At 36.7% G+C, this 20,033-nt stretch overlaps 1 protein-coding gene across 2 annotated transcripts in view; it reads right to left on the bottom strand.

The window, feature by feature from the left end:
- Window positions 1-13,354, bottom strand: part of POF1B (POF1B actin binding protein) — a 104,078-nt gene extending 90,724 nt beyond the window's left edge. Inside the window, exons 1-2 of one of the 2 annotated variants that reach the window (XM_060002692.1) lie at window positions 13,334-13,354; window positions 12,886-13,209 (exon numbers count right to left, since the gene is read on the bottom strand). In XM_060002692.1, the coding sequence (XP_059858675.1) occupies window positions 12,886-13,170 (285 nt within the window). In that variant the 5' untranslated portion in view covers window positions 13,171-13,209; window positions 13,334-13,354. Of the gene's footprint in view, window positions 1-2,211; window positions 2,252-12,885; window positions 13,210-13,333 lie in introns of those variants that run through there. The other variant, XM_060002693.1, reaches the window with a different exon arrangement.
- Between the last annotated feature and the right edge of the window lie 6,679 nt (window positions 13,355-20,033).

Here is a 20,033-nt window from a genome sequence, read left to right as displayed (position 1 = left end):
GAACGCACGGTGCACCTCAGGCTGCTGTGACGTCATGCCGGCCTCTGCCGCCGCAGGCTCGCCCCGCACTCCGTGCCCCTCCCTCCCCCTGGCCGGAGTGAGCCAGAGCCCCCGAATCAGCGGCTTCTTTAACCCCGTCCAGTCTAAGCGAAGAACAGACGCCTACGTGGCGACCTACACGTAGAGGCGGGGCCAAATCCAAAACTGAGCCCCTGGGAGCTGTGCAAACAAACAAGAGAAAGGGAAATCTCTCCCAGCAGCCTCAGAAGCAGCGGACTAAAACTCCACACTAAACTTGATGTACCCTGCATTGGTGGAGTACATGCATACATAACGAATCATTCCAAATTGAGAAGGTGGACTTTGAGAGAAAGATTTATGATTTTTTCCCCTTTTCCTCTTTTTGTGAGTGTGTATGTGTATGCTTCTGTGTGAGATTTTGTCTGTATAGCTTTGCTTCCACCTTTTGTCCTAGGGTTCTATCCGTCCGTGTTTTGTTTGTTTGTTTTTTAATATTTTTTTTCCTTAATAATTATTTTTTCTATTTTAATAACTTTATTAGATTTTATCTTATGTTATTTTATTTTATCTTCTTTCTTTTTTTCCTTCCTTCCCTCCTTCTTCCCTTCCTTTCCCCCTCCCTCCCTCCCTCCTTTCTTTCTTACTACTTCTACTCATTCTTTCATTTTACTTTTTCTCCCTTTTATTCTGAGCCGAGTGGATGAAAGGCTCTTGGTGCTGCAGCCAGGAGTCAATGCTGTGCCTCTGAGGTGGGAGAGCCAACTTCAGGACACTGGTCCACAAGAGACATCCCAGCTCCACACAATAACAAACGGCGAAAGCTCCCAGAGATCTCCACCTCAACACCAGCACCCAGCTTCATTTAACAACCAGCAAGCTACAGTGCTGGACATACTATGCCAAAAAACTAGCAAGACAGGAACACAACCCCACCCATTAGCAAAGAGGCTGCCTAAAATCATAATAAGTCCACAGACACCCCAAAACCCACCAACAGATGTGGACCTGCCCACCAGAAAGAGAAGATCCAGCCTCATCCACAAGAACACAGGCACTAGTCCCCTCCACCATGAAGCCTACACAACCCACTGAACGAACTTTAGCCACTGGGGACAGACACCAAAAACAATGGGAACTACGAACCTGCAGCCTGTGAAAAGGAGACCCCAAACACAGTAAGATAAGCAAAATGAGAAGACAGAAAAACACACAGCTGATGAAGGAGCAAGATAAAAACCCACCAGACCTAACAAATGAAGATGAAATAGGCAGTCTACCTGAAAAAGAATTCAGAATAATAATAGTAAAGATGATTCAAAATCTTGGAAATAGAATAGACAAAATGCAAGAAACATTTAACAAGGACCTAGAAGAACTAAAGATGAAACAAGCAACGATGAACAGCACAATAAATGAAATTAAAAATACTCTAGATGGGATCAAGAGCAGAATAACTGAGGCAGAAGAACAGATAAGTTCTTATTCCACAGATAAAATAGTGGAAATAACTACTGCAGAGCAGAATAAACAAAAATGAATGAAAAGAACTGAGGACAGTCTCAGAGACCTCTGGGACAACATTAAATGCACCAACATTTGAATTATAGGGATTCCAGAAGAACAAGAGAAAAAGAAAGGGACTGAGAAAATATTTGAAGAGATTATAGTTGAAGAGATTATAGTTGAAAACTTCCCTAATATGGGAAAGGAAAGAGTTAATCAAGTCCAGGAAGCACAGAGAGTCCCATACAGGTTAAATCCAAGGAGAAATACACCAAGACACATATTAATCAAACTGTCAAAAATTAAATACAAAAAAAAATATTAAAAGCAACAAGGGAAAAACAACAAATAACACACGAAGGAATCCCCATAAGGTTAACAGCTGATCTTTCAGCAGAAACTCTACAAGCCAGAAGGGACTGGCAGGACATATTTAAAGTGATGAAGGAGAAGAACCTGCAACCAAGATTACTCTACATAGCAAGGATCTCATTCAGATTTGATGGTGAAATTAAAACCTTTACAGACAAGCAAATGTTGAGAGAGTTCAGCACCACCAAACCAGCTTTACAACAACTGCTAAAGAAACTTTTCTAGGCAAGAAACACAAGAGAAGGAAAAGAGCTACAATAATGAACCCAAAACAATTAGGAAAATGGGAATAGGAACATACATGTTGATAATTACCTTAAATGTAAGTGGACTAAATGCTCCCAGCAAAAGACAGGATCAGCTGAATGGATACAAAAACAAGACCATATATATGCTGTCTACAAGGGACCAACTTCAGACCTAGAGACACATACAGACTGAAAGTAAGGGGATGGAAAAAGATATTTCATGCAATTGGAAACCAAAGAAAGCTGGAGTAGCTATTCTCATATCAGACAAAATAGACTTTAAAATAAAGACTATTAGAAGAGACAACATAGGACACTACATAATGATCAAGGGATCAATCCAAGAAGATATAACAATTGTAAATATTTATGCACCCAACACAGGAGCACCTCAATACATAAGGCACATACTAACAGCCATAAAAGGGCAAATTGGCAGTAACACATCCATAGTAGGGGACTTTAACACCCCACTTTCACCAATGGACAGATCATCCAAAATGAAAATAAATAATGAAACACAAGCTTTAAATGATACATTAAACAAGATGGACTCGATTGATATTTAAAGGACACTCCATCCAAAAATAAGAGAATACACATTTTTTTCAAGTGCTCATGGAACATTCTCCAGGATAGATCATATCTTGGGTCACAAGTCAACCCTTGGTAAATTTAAGAAAATTGAAATTGTTTCAAGTATCATTTCCGACAACAAAGCTATGAGACTAGATATCAATTAAAGGAAAAGATCTGTAAAAAAATACAAACTCATGGAGGCTAAACAATACACTACTTAATAACGAAGTGGTCACTGAAGAAATCAAAGAGGAAATAAAAAAATACCTAGAAAGAAATGAAAATGGAGACAAGATGACCCCAAATCTATGTGATGCAGCAAAAGAAGTTCTAAGAAGGAAGTTTATAGCAATGCAATCCTACCTTAAGAAACAGGAAACAACTCGAATAAACAACCTAACCTTGCACCTAAAACAATTAGAGAAAGAAGAACAAAAAAAACCCAAAGTTAGCTGAAGGAAAGAAATCATAAAAATAAGATCAGAAATGAAATGAAGGAAACGACAGCAAAGATCAACAAAACTAAATGCTGGTACTTGGAAAAGATAAACAAAACTGATAAACCATTAGCCAGACTCATCAAGAAAAAAAGGGAGAAGACTCAAATCAATAGCATTAGAAATGAAAAAGGAGAAGTAACAACTGACACTGCAAAAATACAAAACATCATGAGAGATTACTACAAGCAATTCTATGCCAATAAAATGGACAACCTGGAAGAAATGGACAAATTCTTAGAAATGCACAACCTGCCAAGACTGAATCAGGAAGAAATAGAAAATATGAACAGACAAATCACAAGCACTGAAATGAAACTGTGATTAAAAATCTTCCAACAAACAAAAGCCCAGGATCAGATGGCTTCACAGGCTAATTCTATCAAATATTTAGAAAAGAGCTAACAACTACCCTTCTCAAACTCTTCCAAAATATAGCAGAGGGCAGAACACTCCCAAACTCATTCTACGAGGCCACCATCACCTTGATACCAAAACCAGACAAGGATGTCACAGAGAAAGAAAACTACAAGCTAATATCACTGATAAACATAGATGCAAAAATCCTCAACAAAATACTAGCAAACAGAATCCAACAGCACATTAAAAGGATCATACAACATGATCAAGTGGGGTTTATTCCAGGAATGCAAGGATTCTTCAATATATGCAAAACAATCAATGTTATAAACTATATTAAAAAAGTGGAGGAGAAAAACCATATGATCATCTCAATAGATGCAGAGAAAGTTTTCAACAAAATTCAACACCCATTTATGATAAAATCCCTGTGGAAAGTAGGCATACAGGGAACTTTCCTCAGAATAATAAAGGCCATATATGACAAATCCCCAGCCAACATTGTCCTCAATGGTGAAAAACTGAAAGCATTTCCACTAAGATCAGGAACAAGAAAAGGTTGCCCACTCTCACCACTGTTATTCAACATAGTTTTGGAAGTTTTATCCACAGCAATCAGGGAATAAAAGGAAATAAAAGGAATCCAAATCGGAAAGGAAGTAAAGCTGTCACTGTTTGCAGATGACATGATACTATACATAGAGAATCCTAAACATGCTACCAGAAAACTACTAGAGCTAATCAATAAATTTGGTAAATTGGCAGGACACAAAATTAATGCACAGAAATCTCTGGCATTCCTATACACTAATGATGAAACATCTGAAAGTGAAATCAAGAAAACGCTCCCATTTACCATTGCAACAAAAAGAATAAAATATCTAGGAATAAACCTACCTAAGGAGACAAAAGACCTGTATGTAGAAAATTATAAGACACTGATGAAAGAAATTAAAGATGATACAAATAGATGGAGAGATATACCATGTTCTTAGATTGGAAGAATCAACATTGTGAAAATGACTCTACTACCCAAAGCAATGTACAGATTTAATGCAATCCCTATCCAGCTACCACTGACATTTTTCAAAGAACTAGAACAAAAAATTTCACAATTTGTACGGAAACACAAAAGACTCCGAATAGCCAAAGCAATGTTGAGAACGAAAAACGGAACAGGAGGAATCAGTCTCCCTGACTTCAGACAATACTACAAAGCTACAGTAATCATGACAGTATGGTACTGGCACAAAAACAGAAATATAGATCAATGTAAGAGGATAGAAAGCCCAGAGATAAACCCATGCACATATGGACACCTTATCTTTGATAAAGGAGGCAGGAATGTATAGTGGATAAAGGACAGCCTCTTCAATAAGTGGTGCTGGGAAAACTGGACAAGTACATGTAAAAGTATGAGATTAGATCACTCCCTAACACCTTACACAAAAATAAACTCAAAATGGATTAAAGACCTAAATGTAAGGCCAGAAACTATCAAACTCTTAGAGGAAAACATAGGTAAAACACTCTAAGACATAAATCACAGCAAGATCCTTTTTGACCCACCCCCTAGAGAAATGGAAATAAAAACAAAAATAAACAAATGAGGCCTAATTAAACTTCAAAGCTTTTGCACAGCAAAGGAAACCACAAACAAGACCAAAAGACAGCCCTCAGAATGGGAGAAAATATTTGCAAATGAAGCAATTGACAAAGAATTAATCTCCAAAATTTATAAACAGCTCATGCAGCTCAATAACAAAAAAAACAAACAACCCAATCCAATGGGCAGAAGACCTAAATAGACATTTCGCCAAAGAAGATATACAGACTGCCAACAAACACATTAAAAAATGCTCAACTTCATTAATCATTAGAGAAATGCAAATCAAAACTACAATGAGATATCATCTCACCAGTCAGAATGGCCATCATCAAAAAATCTAGAAACAATAAATGCTGAAGAGGATGTGGAGGAAAGGGAACCATCTTGCACTGTTGGTTAGAATGTAAATTGATACAGCCACTGTGGAGAACAGTATGGAGGTTCCTTAAAAAACTACAAATAGAACTACCATATGACCCAGCAATCCCACTACTGGGCATATACCCTGAGAATACCATAATTTAAAAAGTCATGTACCAAAATGTTCATTGCAGCTCTATTTACAATAGCCTGGAGATGGAAACAACCTACGTGTCCATCATCGGATGAATGGATAAAGAAGATGTGGCACATATATACAGTGGAATATTACTCAGCCATAAAAAGAAACGAAATTGAGCGGTTTGTAATTAGATGGATAGACCTGGAGTCTGTCATACAGAGTGAAGTAAGCCAGAAAGAGAAAGACAAATACCATATGCTAACACATATATATGGAATTTAAGAAAAAAAAATGTCATGAAAAACCTAGGGGTAAGACAGGAATAAATACACAGACCTACTAGAGAATGGACTTGAGGATATGGGGAGGGGGAAGGGTAAGCTGTGACAAAGTGAGAGAGTGGCATGGACACTACCAAACCTAAAATAGATAGCTAGTGGGAAACAGCCACATAACACAGGGAGATAAGCTCGGCGCTTTGAGACCACCTGAATGGGTGGGATAGGGAGGATGGGAGGGAAGGAGACGCAAGAGGGAAGAGATTTGGGAACATTTTTATATGTATAACTGATTCACTTTGTTATAAAGCAGAAACTAACAACAAAATAAAGATACTTGAGCATAAGTGGATTTTGGTGTCCGGAGCAGAGGTCCAAGTATCAATCCTCCTCAGATAGCAAAGGATGACTATACCTGCATACATACAGAAAAATATTTCATTCAGCTCTTTTCAAAAATTTTATGAATTTAATTCTTCTTCTACTGAAATTGTCATTCTAAACTTGTACTTTGAAAGTTTGTGGCTTCCTTTTTTGTTTCATTCCTATGTTTCCGTTAAAGCTGACCCTGTACTTTGGCAGCCCTTTGATCGCACATTTGCACCACCATGAATTTCTTTGAATTGTAATGATCTTAGAGGTAGTTCTATACGTAAATGAGTAGCTTGAATATATAGATCTGTAGTGTCCAGTAGAACTCTCTGCAGTGGTGGAAATGCCCTGTATCTGTGCCGTACAGTTCAGTAGTCACTAGCCACATGTGGCTGTTGAGCACTTAAAATGTGGCTATTGCAGCTGAGGAACTGAATAATTAGTTTTATTGGATTTGAATTAATTTAAATGTTAATGTAATTAACCACATACTACCCTACTGGAAGTGTAGCTCTAGAGGAAGTATTAAGTGCATTAGGTAAGAGGCAGACTGCAAGCAAGCTTTAATGTCAGCATCACTACATTTTAAAAAGGAAAAAACAACACACACACTAAAAAAAACTTCATTTCAAATATTGAGGTTCAAGTTCAAAGACTCTAAGAGCATGGGAACTTCCAAATTACTCTTTCTAAAGGATATTTATGCCAGTAAACATTATAAATACATCCCTGCTGCTCCAGTCTTTTGATCATATACCATGTTTCAGAAAATTGCTTTAATGGTTTTCCTTGTTAGTCTTTCTTAGCTAGTAGAGCCCTAATAAGCTTTTCAAGCATATGTGTTTACCTAATCTTCCCAGTGTCAAAGGAACCCTTACTTTATAGTCTATTCATTTAGTTTATTACCGTAGTTTGTGCAGCTATCAGCTTTTGTTGGCTATATTTTTATAAATCAATAATACAAACAGAAAGAATTATCCAGTGCTAACTCTGTGCTGGACACTTCACATGTTATCTCAATACTCACTACAACTCTGAAGGAAGGTATTATTGTCCCCACTTTACAAATGAGGACACTAGGTCATGAGAGGTCAAGTCATTTATTTTGGGTAATACAACATTAACATGATGTGTCAGGCACTGTGCTGTGTAATTTTCACCGTATATTATCGCATTTGACTCTAGTAACAATCCTATGACTTAGGTGTTATTATCACCCCATTTTATAGATGAGGCAACTGAAGCATATAGCTAGCAAGTCCCTGAACCAGGAATTAAACCAAAGAAGTTTAAAACCTAAGCTTACACTATTAGCCACTACACTTCACTGTTTCATAGTTCAGTTCTCCCCAAGTCTACCTCATCAATGCACATTTATTATTTGTAGTTCTCTCTGGGACACTACACATAGATTCATTTGCATGGGCACTTTCTCCACACAATGTTCTCTGTGACTGATCTTTAGGCTCTACGTAATATGAACATTTTCAGTCAATACCTATTGGCTTTCATTTTCCTATTGATAGCTCTGATCAAAGAGTTCAAGACCTCGGTGCAATATGTAAGGGAGAGACAGCAAGACTGCTGGGAACGAGAATTAGGTAATAGAAAAGATTACATGCATAGTACAGGACTTTGTTCTTTAAATATTTGGAATCTTGTTGAAATAAACATGGCACTCTTTCATGTTGCCTAATTTGAATTTTAAAACTTTACTTAAAAACTAATACATAATATAATGTTCCAAGAAGGAAAACCATGGGAGCCTTCTATACGCTTCTGTCAGTTTTAATGACTATGAGAATCACTGAAAGTAATAAGAGTGACTTAGGAAAAGGCTAGGCTGAATAGTTTCAAAAGAAGCAGTATCTTTAAAAACCACCTGAAATTTATGCTGACAGAATTTGCCAAGGCAAACGGCCATTTAAATAGGCCATTTAAATAAATTTTCGGAATAGTTTGGGAGATGCTTTTGTTAGAAACTGTCAAAGACAGTAACATGGTTAAACACTTGCCTTAGGTTATTGTTGAGATGCTGTTCTGAACTTTGTACATGAAGAAACATGTAAATTATAATGACCTCTGTTTATATGAAACAAACACTTCCTTAATTTAGGATAAAATCTGTGATTCTGTTCTCATGTAAAGAAAGCAATAGAATGTAATAGTAATAGAACTCCTTCCACTCATCCCTTCCCTCCAAGGAAAATCTCTCATTTAAGAGACCCATTTCTGGATTCTTTCTTTTCTTGAAGGCAACTAGGAGAGAAAATAAAGTATACAGTCCCTTTGTAGCGCATGCTTTTTGACTTAATTTAAAAACTCAAAGTACATACGTTCCATTGGAAGCCAAAAAAGGATGGCTATTAAGATAGCTGCTGTTGTGAAGAAAAAGTTAGCTCAAATATACCTGTTTAGAAAGGTTTTCACTTTTAAGTAGGGTTTAAGAGCATGGCAAACTTGCAGTTATTTTACCAAGAATTGTCAAGAAAAAAAATTTGGATCACAACAGTTAAAGGAAAAGTTCACCTCCCTCCCCTTTGCCCCCACCACCTTTCTCTCTCTCTCTCTCTCTCTCTCTCTCTCTCTCTCTCTCTCACACACACACACACAATGATAGCTCATGAGTGCCACTGACTCAAAACAGTCCTAGCAATTTATCAGACCTCCCTTAAACAAGAGACAATTGGCAAGGACATTTTCACCCAGCAATTACTTGCACTCAATTTCTATAGCTTCATTTAATTGTAAGTACAAAAGGGATGACCAAAGCTGAAAACTGGGCCTCTTTATCCTTTAACCTCATTGCTTTCTCAGGCAACCTACTTCCCTGAATAATCATTCACTTTAGTGACCACTCCTTTGAACAACAATTTTTCAAAGCAACACACCCATCCCCACAGAACAGGAAAATTTTATGATAGTGTATATAAATCCTGGCACAGTAAGGGAACTAGCCACTATCTCTGTAACCAAAGAAAAAGGAAAAAAGTCATGTAAACAAAGAAAAGCCCAAGCTGGGTAATTATTGAGAGCAGAGGCCATTCATAAACTCACTCACATTCTCCCCTGGGCTGCTTTCTGGAGCTAAATTTGGTTGCAAGTTTCAAATTTAAAAAAATGGTAATCTATAAAACACAATCTCTAAGAGACCCCTTCTTGCACCAAAATGTTTTATTCAATAAAATATTGATGGCAAAAGCACAAAATTATATTTTAAAATGAAATCTAAACATATAGGACACCTACAGATCAGGTCATGTATATCTGTCCTCAATATGAACTCTCCCTGGATAAGCAAATGGTATTTATCCAGATAATCATGGTGCTTCTTATATAATAGGCACTTAATAAATATGTGTTCAATTAATGAATGGTATTAAAAATATTTTATTTTGATCAATTTCTCTCTCTCACAACAGAACTCTTCTGTATATGTAGAAAATATCTTGAACTTCATAAAAAACTAAAATTAATGGAAGAGAAATACATATGTTCAATGCATATTAACATCAATGCTGTTCATCTGAGGCAGTGTTTCATTCTGAGTTAATGACGGTTGTTTAATATTTAGGCCTTTTAAAAGGTTGAGCCATAAGGTTTTTGTTTCTTTTAGTTTTATGTAGTTTCTAGAATTCCATTTATTTACAAGACTATATTCAGTTCTAAAATGCACATATGACCTTGATTACACCTGCTTTTGATTTTTTCCTGTTCATATGGATAAACTTAGTAATTTTAATTCTACCATCAATTTAGACAATTTCCCCATACCTGGTTTCTATAGTCAGTTTTCTCTGAGAAACACTTTATCAGTCAGACAAAATAATAACTGAGGGAATCATAAAATATATCTGATAAATTTTAAACAAGAAGCAAAGCAACATTATATCTGGAGAAATTTAAAATATGTTTATGTCCATAAGCACTATTTTAGTGCACAAGAAAGGAAAAACGTGGGCCAAAAAGCCAGAAATAGAAAATACTAAAGTGCTGCAAAAAGCATTTGGTTAAATCCAAAATGTCTATTACATAAGCGAAAATTAAGATTCAGGAAGCAAAGCAGAGTGACATCAATTTTGGTTTCTCAAAGGGAACATATTTTACTACTGGCAATTATATATTTTTTTAATCTTAGGAATTCTTTTACTATCATCCAAACACAAAAATGCTAAAAACAATTCAAGTAAAAGTTTAATTGAATTCATGATAACTAACAATTGATTATAATACTTATCTTCCTAGCTGCCATGGTCACAAACTTTAGCATCAGAATAATTGCTATATACCAACTCAAAATGTCATTGAAACATGGCATATTAAGGAGAGAATTTTAAAGCATAAAACAAAAAGTGTTTTAAGTAATGTGTACTACTTGCTTGTGCTTGGCATGGTATATAATAAAGCTGCCACTACATTTTACTCATTTTGTTAACATGAAGGTAATTTCAGATCAATTTTAGGTTCTACTTTATATAATGCCATCCTGCCACTAAACAGGGAGAAAAGAAATAAAATAATAGAATAATAGTTTCCTAGTCACATTCTTTGTGGCAGCTATCTAAAATTTTCTTGCCAAATTATCTTTTAGTGGATTTATGAATGCCCATTGATATCGAACTCAGTTTGAAATTTTATAGTCAAATTTTCTTTCTAATTTCACTAAGAGAATGAAGATTCTAATTTTTTTTCCTTTACCACATATCTAGAAGTTCACCTCCCTCTTCCTTACCCAGCCCTTTTCTTTCTTTTCAATTATAAATCACTTCAGACTTCACAACACCCTCCATTCCAATTTCTTTTCCCTGTTTCTGAGGCCATACTTTCTGTCCCTAAGGCTCTTTATAAACTCCTTTGGGGAACTACATTTCAGGATAGAGCTAGTCTTGTGAGGATCACTTAGCAAATATCAGATAGAAAGGTGAGTCTCGTAAAAAGCTCAACCAGCTTGGTCCCAAGAATATTAAAAAGGAAGGTTGAACCATGGAGTATACAATAAAGTGTGACCCTAAAAGTTATTCTGTGGTCAATGTTTATAATTTGCCAAATTTAAGCTTTTTAAATTTTTATCTATTTATTTTTCTTTTACTAGGAAGTTGATAAGAAAAGAGGTTAACGTATTTAAATAACTACGCCAGATAGGGTGATTTTAGCATTCGTATGATAATGATAACTGTTGTTTCAACTTCCCCATTGTTTTGGGGCTACTCAGGAACATAGGTGACACCCACTTTGTTGTTCATTAACATCACTGAATACTGGAATGTACATTTGCACTATTATTATCACAAACTAGTAGTTTTGACCTTTTATTTTTCTTCCCTTTGACTTCAATGCAGGTGGAGTTTTTCTCAAATAGGAAATTACTGACAGTGAATACTGGGTTTTTCTTCATATTTTTCCCTCAAATTAAGCTAGGAGTGAAATAAAACAGGAAAATTGTGGCCTTTGTAGTTGTTGGGTTACCTGTATCTTTTAAAACTTCTTTTTAAAATAGTTTCATTATATACTTTAGAAATATTGCTTCATATCCTAATTAAAATTATTGTTTTGGGAAAAATAATCCATTTTATTCCAGATCAGCATAACAATGCAACATAGGATATCATCCCGATGGTTGCTTTTTGAGCTTTTCACAGTACTACTTGTATCTTGAAACATAATTTTAGTTTGGACTGAAGTTTCCAGAAAGCTTAAAGACATGCAAATTTAATATAAAGAGAGTCAAAGATGAAAACAGACATAGAGCTGTTAATTTTGTATTGTCTTACAGTGTTCTTTCATACTCATTGGCAAGTTTATTAACACAGATACTGATGTTAAACTAACCCCTTTAAAAACAAATTTGTTTCATTTTAAAGGGTGTCTTAGACTTCCACAATTTTTAGCTTTCATGTAACAATTGCTTACATCTTGCCTTCCTCAATCTTATATTCACTCTTTCAATATTCCTTCTACTAATATTCATAAATTATCCACCTTGACTATGCAAGAACAAATGCATCATTTTCAAAAGATGAAACACATATGACAATTGAAATAGACATTGTGCCTGTCACTTATCCTGGAGTAGCATCCTATTTGCTAAACACAAATAATTGCTCGTCACTCCATACATGCCATTGCCCCTGCACCGCCATATTTGATACAAAAAAACCTGTTTACTTTTGATATGAAGTGAATCAGTGGGAACCTATTTTATAAAAATGATGGTATTCTAGTTGAGGATTGCTTTGTGGTAGGAGCAAAAGAATACCTCAGGTCATATATTCCAATCTAATTCAACAAAAAATGAACCATCCTATGCTCTAGTTAGATTATGAAAATCACTGGAACTCATAAACAAATGGCTACAAGAACTAGTAAATGAAAGAACAGCCAAGAGATGGAATTTGGGTGACCGTACATTGCGTATATAGCTGCAATCCAAGAGATAATATCCTGTAGAACAGAGCCAGAGAAGCAGAAAGAAAAGAAATGAGGTTCAAAAGCAAACAAAGGCAACAAAGATTTCCCTTTTCTGGCATAGCTGTCTTTGTGGTACCTGGGAACGGTCGCTCCAAAGCAAGCTTTGGTAGGAGGAGGCAGTTTTGAGAGGGGAGCACACTTCCCGTGAGCCGATGGGGTCCAAGGCCTCAACCACCTTGTTCATGGGCCCACTGTAGGTCCTCACTCGCTCATACACTACATTTTTTTCTGGAGGCTGCTGGGTTTGTCTTGACTGATGGTAGCAGCGGTAATGCTGGGGCTGGCACTGCAGCACTTCTGGGGATTGCTGAGTCCCACAGCTGCTGCTGCTCATCTCACTCCAATAGTTTGAGCTCATCATCTTCTCAGTGGTCACCAAGGTACTCCCCAGATGCTCTCCCTAAGGAACAAACAGAGAGAGATCATGAAAGAAAGGGGTAGGAAAGCAGGCAGGCAGGCACACGTTAGAAGCCTTTTATCAACCACCTCTGCCTATAGTGGTGCCAGGGAGAGATGGGAGTTACCTGAGCAACAGCAGAAGCAGGTCTGGCAGCTACAGAGGAGGCAGCAAATAAAGTAATTGAGTGCAAATGCAAAGTGGAACCACCCCGTGAGATTGCTCCAGGAAATAGTACTGCCACGCCCCTGAGGGGAGGAATCACTGGGTAGGTTTACCTGCCGGGAGAGGCCCTGCTTTGTTATGGAGATAGCTACTAGGCTGTCCAGTAGGGTAAGGAAGTCTGGAAAGAGCAGGAATGTGGAATTTCAGGGCTAAAGCCAGAGCTTCCAAATTCACAGTCTTGGAAATTCACTTGAACTGTAAATAGGCAAACAAAGACATGCCCATGCCAAAACTTACTGCAGAAAAAAGGTCACAAATATCACATGAAAGTGGCTTTCCCATGGCTCTTAAGCTTAGCAAAGGTAATTACAAACATGAGTATTATCATTCCAGAGTCCCAGACCAAAATAAGGGGTATTAGCCTAAGGACACATTAGTTTTCACAGATAAATCTGCATTCTTTGCAAAACCCAGCTAGTAATTGCAGTTAAGGGAGATTGCTATGAGGTTTCCTTCTAGCAACACTCTCTAATTTGTGGACCTGTTTATCTTGCTCCAGGCCTCGTGTGGCTTTCTAATTTAAATTGAGGAAGATTTGTCTAAATGATTAAATTGCTGTCTGTAGGTGGGAGATTTGGTCAAGAAAAATCTAACCATTCCAGAAACCCTTTGCATTTTAGCACTTATATTTATTGTTTCACATTTTTACAAAGGAATGTACCCTGACTTGATTTGTGCCTTAGGAAACACTGAGTTTGATTGCCTTTTTAATATCTAGTTGTTAAGGGAGCTGCAAGTCCTGAGAGGTGCCTTACCTGATATAATGAGATTAAATATGCTCAGCACTTATATTTATCACTACTTGAAATTACAATCATAAGGCCTACTTAACCACCAGGTTTTTCCCTGCAAGATATTTCAGCACCACGGAACTCTAGAATATTCACTGAGGGTGTCTTCAGAAAAGGGACATCTTCCTAGTGTGTATATATACCATAGAACCCAAGCACACCACCACCATTCTGGAGAGGAAGAGAATATCATCAAGCTGTCTAGCCAGGTTTTTAATCTGCTAAGTAAACAAAAGGTAGTGACTTACTGGTCATTCACTCTGACCATGCAAGAAGCTTTACATGGAATATCTGTCATCCTCACAAATTTATGAGGGTTTATAGGTGAGGAACTGAGGCAGAGACACAGAGAGGCTGAAAAACTTCCCAAAGTTAAACTACTAGTAAAAAAATGAGTCTGGGATTTGAACATAGAGCCTATAGCTCTACTATATTATACTGCTAAGTAAAAATTTAAATTATGTTCTGTATCTGGGCATCCAATACATCTTCTAAGTGGAAACCTAAAACAGTTTTGAACCATTAGCACGTTAAGTGACTTTAAAAAGAACCTATGGATTTTTTATGGAGGAGAGGTATGCAAAACCGACCTTAAAAACTCTTTAAAATAATTTATTGTATATTTATGTTTATATTTGCATACTGTGTGCAAAGCTTTCAAATCTAATCCTTGTTCATTATAATGCTGTTCCTCAAGGATCAATGAAAATTTAATTAGGAACACATGACCTGCCAAACAGCCTGGCAAAATATCAGATCAATAACTTGTTAATATCATTAGCAGTATCATTTTGAATAAGCTTTATATGTGAATAGGGAATGGGTATTAAGTGGGGTAATCCAGTCAGCTCTGATTGTTGAAATCTGAACTTAAACTACACACAAACACATATACACAGTGCTGTTAATATCTGCATCCAGTGCTATTAATATCTGTATCCTAGTAACTAAAGTAAGAGATTGAGATGAAGAATAAAAATTCCTTCATCCATATCTGCCCTTCACATTTCTTGGATATATAGCATTTTGAGGCAACCACCTTAATGCAGTTGGGCAAAGAGTAAAGTGTGAAACTGACACCCTCTTTCAATTCCTGAGCCTCATCCATCACTTTTCCACATGCCTGGATATGAGGAAAAGAGAGCTTGAAGCTCAGGGATACTATATAAGAAATGAGATTAGACACTCTCTGGCAGACAGACTACATCTAAATATGAAACAGATGTTGACCACCCTTGCACACCTCAGAGAGACTTACCAATCATTCTCACCAAAGTTTGTGCTCCTTCTCTGAGAATGCATTTGTGCCTTCGTTGATCTGCTTCTCCAATTGTTTTATTTCTCCTTTATGCAGATAATGTTAATACTCACCTATTTTTATTAATAAATGCATATAAATTATTTGACCATTTAATAATGGTAATTGCTCTGTTTTCTACTTGAAAACCCAAGGGCTTGACACTCTGCATTCCTCAGGCTTCATGATTATGCTACACTTCTTACACTGGTGGATGAGACAGTAAGAGTTGATTTCTTATTCTCAGCTCCAGACTTGTTCAGAGAATCCTTAATTATATTTCTGGCAGTTATTTTGTTTCACTCAGTAATATGGATATTTTATGTTTAGTACTGAAAAAACCTCATTTATGATGATGAATTTGATTTCCCCTTAGACGTGATATCCCTTTAGAAGCTAATTCAGTTCTAACAGACTTTTAAAATCCTTTAGTGTTTTTGATTATAAAAATAATTTATTCTTTAAAAATTAAAATAACTGAAGACATGGAAAAAGTAGAAAATGAAACTTCCCATATTGATGGTAAGAGCAAGGGATAGAGTAAGGATCAGGAATGTCTGCCATATACATTACTGGTAATAAAAATAACAACATATATACACTACCAAACGTAAGGTAGATAGCTAGTGGGAAGCAGCCGCATAGCACAGGGAGATCAGCTCCGTGCTTTGTGAAGGCCTGGAGGGGTGGGATAGGGAGGGTGGGAGGGAGGGAGATGCAAGAGGGAAGAGATATGGGAACATATGTATATGTATAACTGATTCACTTTGTTATAAAGCAGAAACTAACACACCATTGTAAAGCAATTATACCCCAATAAAGATGTTAAAAAAAAATAACAACAGTGATTTGCATTTTGACTAAGCTGTTTCTAAGGTCATCTGAAGTCTTGACTTTACTTACCTCATAAAATTGTTATTAGGTTTAAATGAAAAAGTGCCTGCGAATTGTAATGCACTATCCAGATACAAACATTTTTAAATATACTATTAACAGATGGTGTTGTGTGATTTTTGTGAAATAGAAGGCTTTGAAAAGCAAAGCAAATATGAATGTCCCAAGAGGCTATAGGTCTGGTTTTTTAAAAGTTTAGCTACATAAAACCATTAAGGTAAAATAGTTCAGTTATTTATCAAAATTGATATACAGAACTATCTTAGAATATTAAATAATAACACTAATTATAAATTTAACACCAAATGAATTTTATAAGCATCAGCAGTGGAGTTTTCATTGTATAACTAATCCTGTACTCCACCTCTTGTTTTATGAGGCTGACTCTCAAATCTATCTCTAGCCCTGGCCCATTGCTTCAGGCTAATGGTGTAATGGTAAAAGATAGAGTTAAAAGCAAAGTTATTCAAATATTTTTACTTTTGATTTCTCTATGATCAGGGAGAAGTATGTTCGTATAAAAAGGGTCGACAAACAATGGTCAGAGGGAGCTAAAGGCCAAGGTAGTGAGATGATTGTAGGAAAGCACCTATGTTTTATTAAATAGGTCCAAGTCACTTGATCCAACAGAACTCCATTCCAGCCTTCTGACAGAACTAAAAGTTGAGCTTGCTTAACTGTTGTTGGGAAAGTTTAGACTAGGCAATGTTTCAGAATATCAGATATGAAAAATCATTGTCTTGATTTTTAAAAAACTGAATGGCGAAGTTTACATACTGAACAGTTTAGTCTGATATCAATTCAGGTCAAAAGTCTGTATTGTATTATCAAGTGTCTGATGATACACATACTTAGAATAGAGATAGTTGATACCTGAAAGTCCTTTGGTATCCCCTATTATGGTTTCTGAATCTCTGTCCTTAAGTAAATTTTAAGTGTGACATAATTTTGCTCAGAAATAACTAACTCCGACATTCTAAGAGTCACACTAGAGAAAATCAGACCTCGATTCTGAACAGAGTAAATAACTCCTCTGTATGATATGAATGCAGCTGAACAGGCACAAAGCCACTATGATTCTGGCAGATCCCCAGGGATGCCTGACCTTTCCTGTGAAAGAGATTATTTTAGAACAGCATTTCTCAAAGTGTGTCCTGAATAACACTAGTGTACAGCATGTTATACCTGGAAAAGTGTTTTATGACCAAATAAGTTTAAGAAACACTTGGTTAAATATATTGCAAGAAGTAGCTTTATTGACATAATTCTTATAGACTTTCATAAGCTAATGGACACTGTGATATTCTAAATGGGTCAACGATGTTTAGATATTTTCAAGTTTTGTTGGTGATGAAATATATTTTGTGTGGAAAAACTTTAGTGACTGGTGCTTTTCAGACTTTTTTCTTCTCTATGTTTTTTTCTTGCTTTTTTTTTTTTTTTTTTTTTTTTTTTTGCAGTACGTGGGCCTCTCACTGTTGTGGCCTCTCCCGTTGCGGACCACAGGCTCCGGACATGCAGGCTCAGCTGCCATGGCTCACGGGCCCAGCTGCTCTGTGGCACGTGGGATCCTCCCGGACCGGGGCATGAACCCGTGTCCCCTGCATTGGCAGGTGGACTCTCAACCACTGCACCACCAGGGAAGTCCCTTCCGTATGTTTTAAACTAAACTCATTAGGTGGAAATTCATAACTAGTTTATAATTCTACCAATATTATGAAAACGTACCAAAGACCATTTGATCAGCCATATCACTATTCCAGTGATACTTGAAGTTAGGTCCCTGAACCAGAAGCAGCAGCTTCACCTGGAAAATTTTCAGAAATGCAAATTCTTGGCCCCCACACCAGATCTACTGAGTCAGAGACTCTAGTGGTGGGACACAGCAATCTGTTTAACAAGACCTTCTGGTGATTCTGATGCACAAAAAAGTATGAAAATCCATGAATTATACCAATATGTTGGGGGCAGGCTTGGACAAAAGAGGAAGGCAGTAGTGCCAGAGAGATGAGACTTCCTGTGTATTGGGTAAGAAATTGTAAGCAGCTCAGGAGTGGGCGATTAAAAGTCTATGAGGTGATATCTCATTGTAGTTTTGATTTGCATTTCTCTAATGATTAATGATGTTGAGCATTCTTTCATGTGTTTGTTGGCAATCTGTATATCTTCTTTGGAGAAATGTCTATTTAGGTCTTCTGCCCATTTTTGGATTGGGTTGTTTGTTTTTTTGTCATTGAGCTGTTTGTAAATTTTGGAGATTAATCCTTTGTCAGTTGCTTCATTTGCAAATATTTTCTCCCATTCTGAGGGCTGTCTTTTGGTCTTGTTTATGGTTTCCTTTGCTGTGCAAAAGCTTTGAAGTTTCATTAGATCCCGTTTGTTTATTTTTCTTTTTATTTCCATTTCTCTAGGAGGTGGGTCAAAAAGAATCTTGCTGTGATTTATGTCATAGAGTGTTCTGCCTATGTTTTCCTCTAAGAGTTTGATAGTGTCTGGCCATACATTTAGGTCTTTAATCCATTTTTACTTTACTTTTGTGTATGGTGTTAGGGAGTGTTCTAATTTCATACTTTTACATGTACCTGTCTAGTTTTCCGAGCACCACTTATTGAAGAGGCATCTCACACCGGTCAGAATGGCCATCAACAAAAAATCTAGAAACAATAAATGCTGGAGAGGGTGTGGAGAAAAGGGAACCCTCTTGCACTGTTGGTGGGAATGTAAATTGATACAGCCACTATGGAAAACAGTATGGAGTTTCCTTAAAAAACTACAAATAGAATGACCATATGACCCAGCAATCCAACTACTGGGCGTGTACCCTGAGAAAACCATAATTCAAAAAGAGTCATGTACCAAAATGTTCATTGCAGCTCTATTTACAATAGGCAGGACATGGAAGCAACCTAAGTGTCCATCAACAGATGAATGGATAAAGAAAATGTGGCACATATATACAATGGAATATTACTCAACCATAAAAAGAAACGAAATTGAGTTATTTGTAGTGAGGTGGATGGACCTAGGGTCTGTCACACAGAGTGAAGTAAGTCAGAAAGAGAAAAACAAATACCATAAGCTAACACATATATATGGAATCTGAGAAAAAAAAAAGGTCATGAAGAACCTAGGGATAAGATGGGAATAAAGACACAGACCTACTAGAACATGGACTTGAGGATATGGGGAGGGGGAAGGGTAAGCTGTGACAAAGTGACAGAGTGGCATGGACATATATACACTACCAAACGTAAAATAGATAGCAAGTATGAGGTAGCCGCATAGCACAGGGAGATCAGCTAGGTGGTATGTGACCACCTAGAGGGGTGGGATAGGGAGGGTGGGAGGGGGGGAGACACAAGAGGGAAGAGATACGGGATCATATGTATATGTATAACTGATTCAGTTTATTATAAAGTAGAAACTAACACATCATTGTAAAGCAATTATACTCCAATAAAGATATTTTAAAAAAAAGTCTATGAGGAAGTAGAGGTGAGCTACAAACTTGGGTAAGAGTCTCTCTGTTCTATGTATATAAAGAAGTTAGAATAAGAATGAACTACAGTGTAGTACATTAATTATAGCTACCTAAGGTATTCTGATATTAATATTTTCAT

Source organism: Delphinus delphis, chromosome X (genome assembly GCF_949987515.2).
Source record: "Delphinus delphis chromosome X, mDelDel1.2, whole genome shotgun sequence".
NCBI lineage: Eukaryota > Metazoa > Chordata > Mammalia > Artiodactyla > Delphinidae > Delphinus > Delphinus delphis.
Note: the sequence above shows the minus strand (reverse complement) of the source record. Positions and strands in the feature narration are given on the sequence as shown.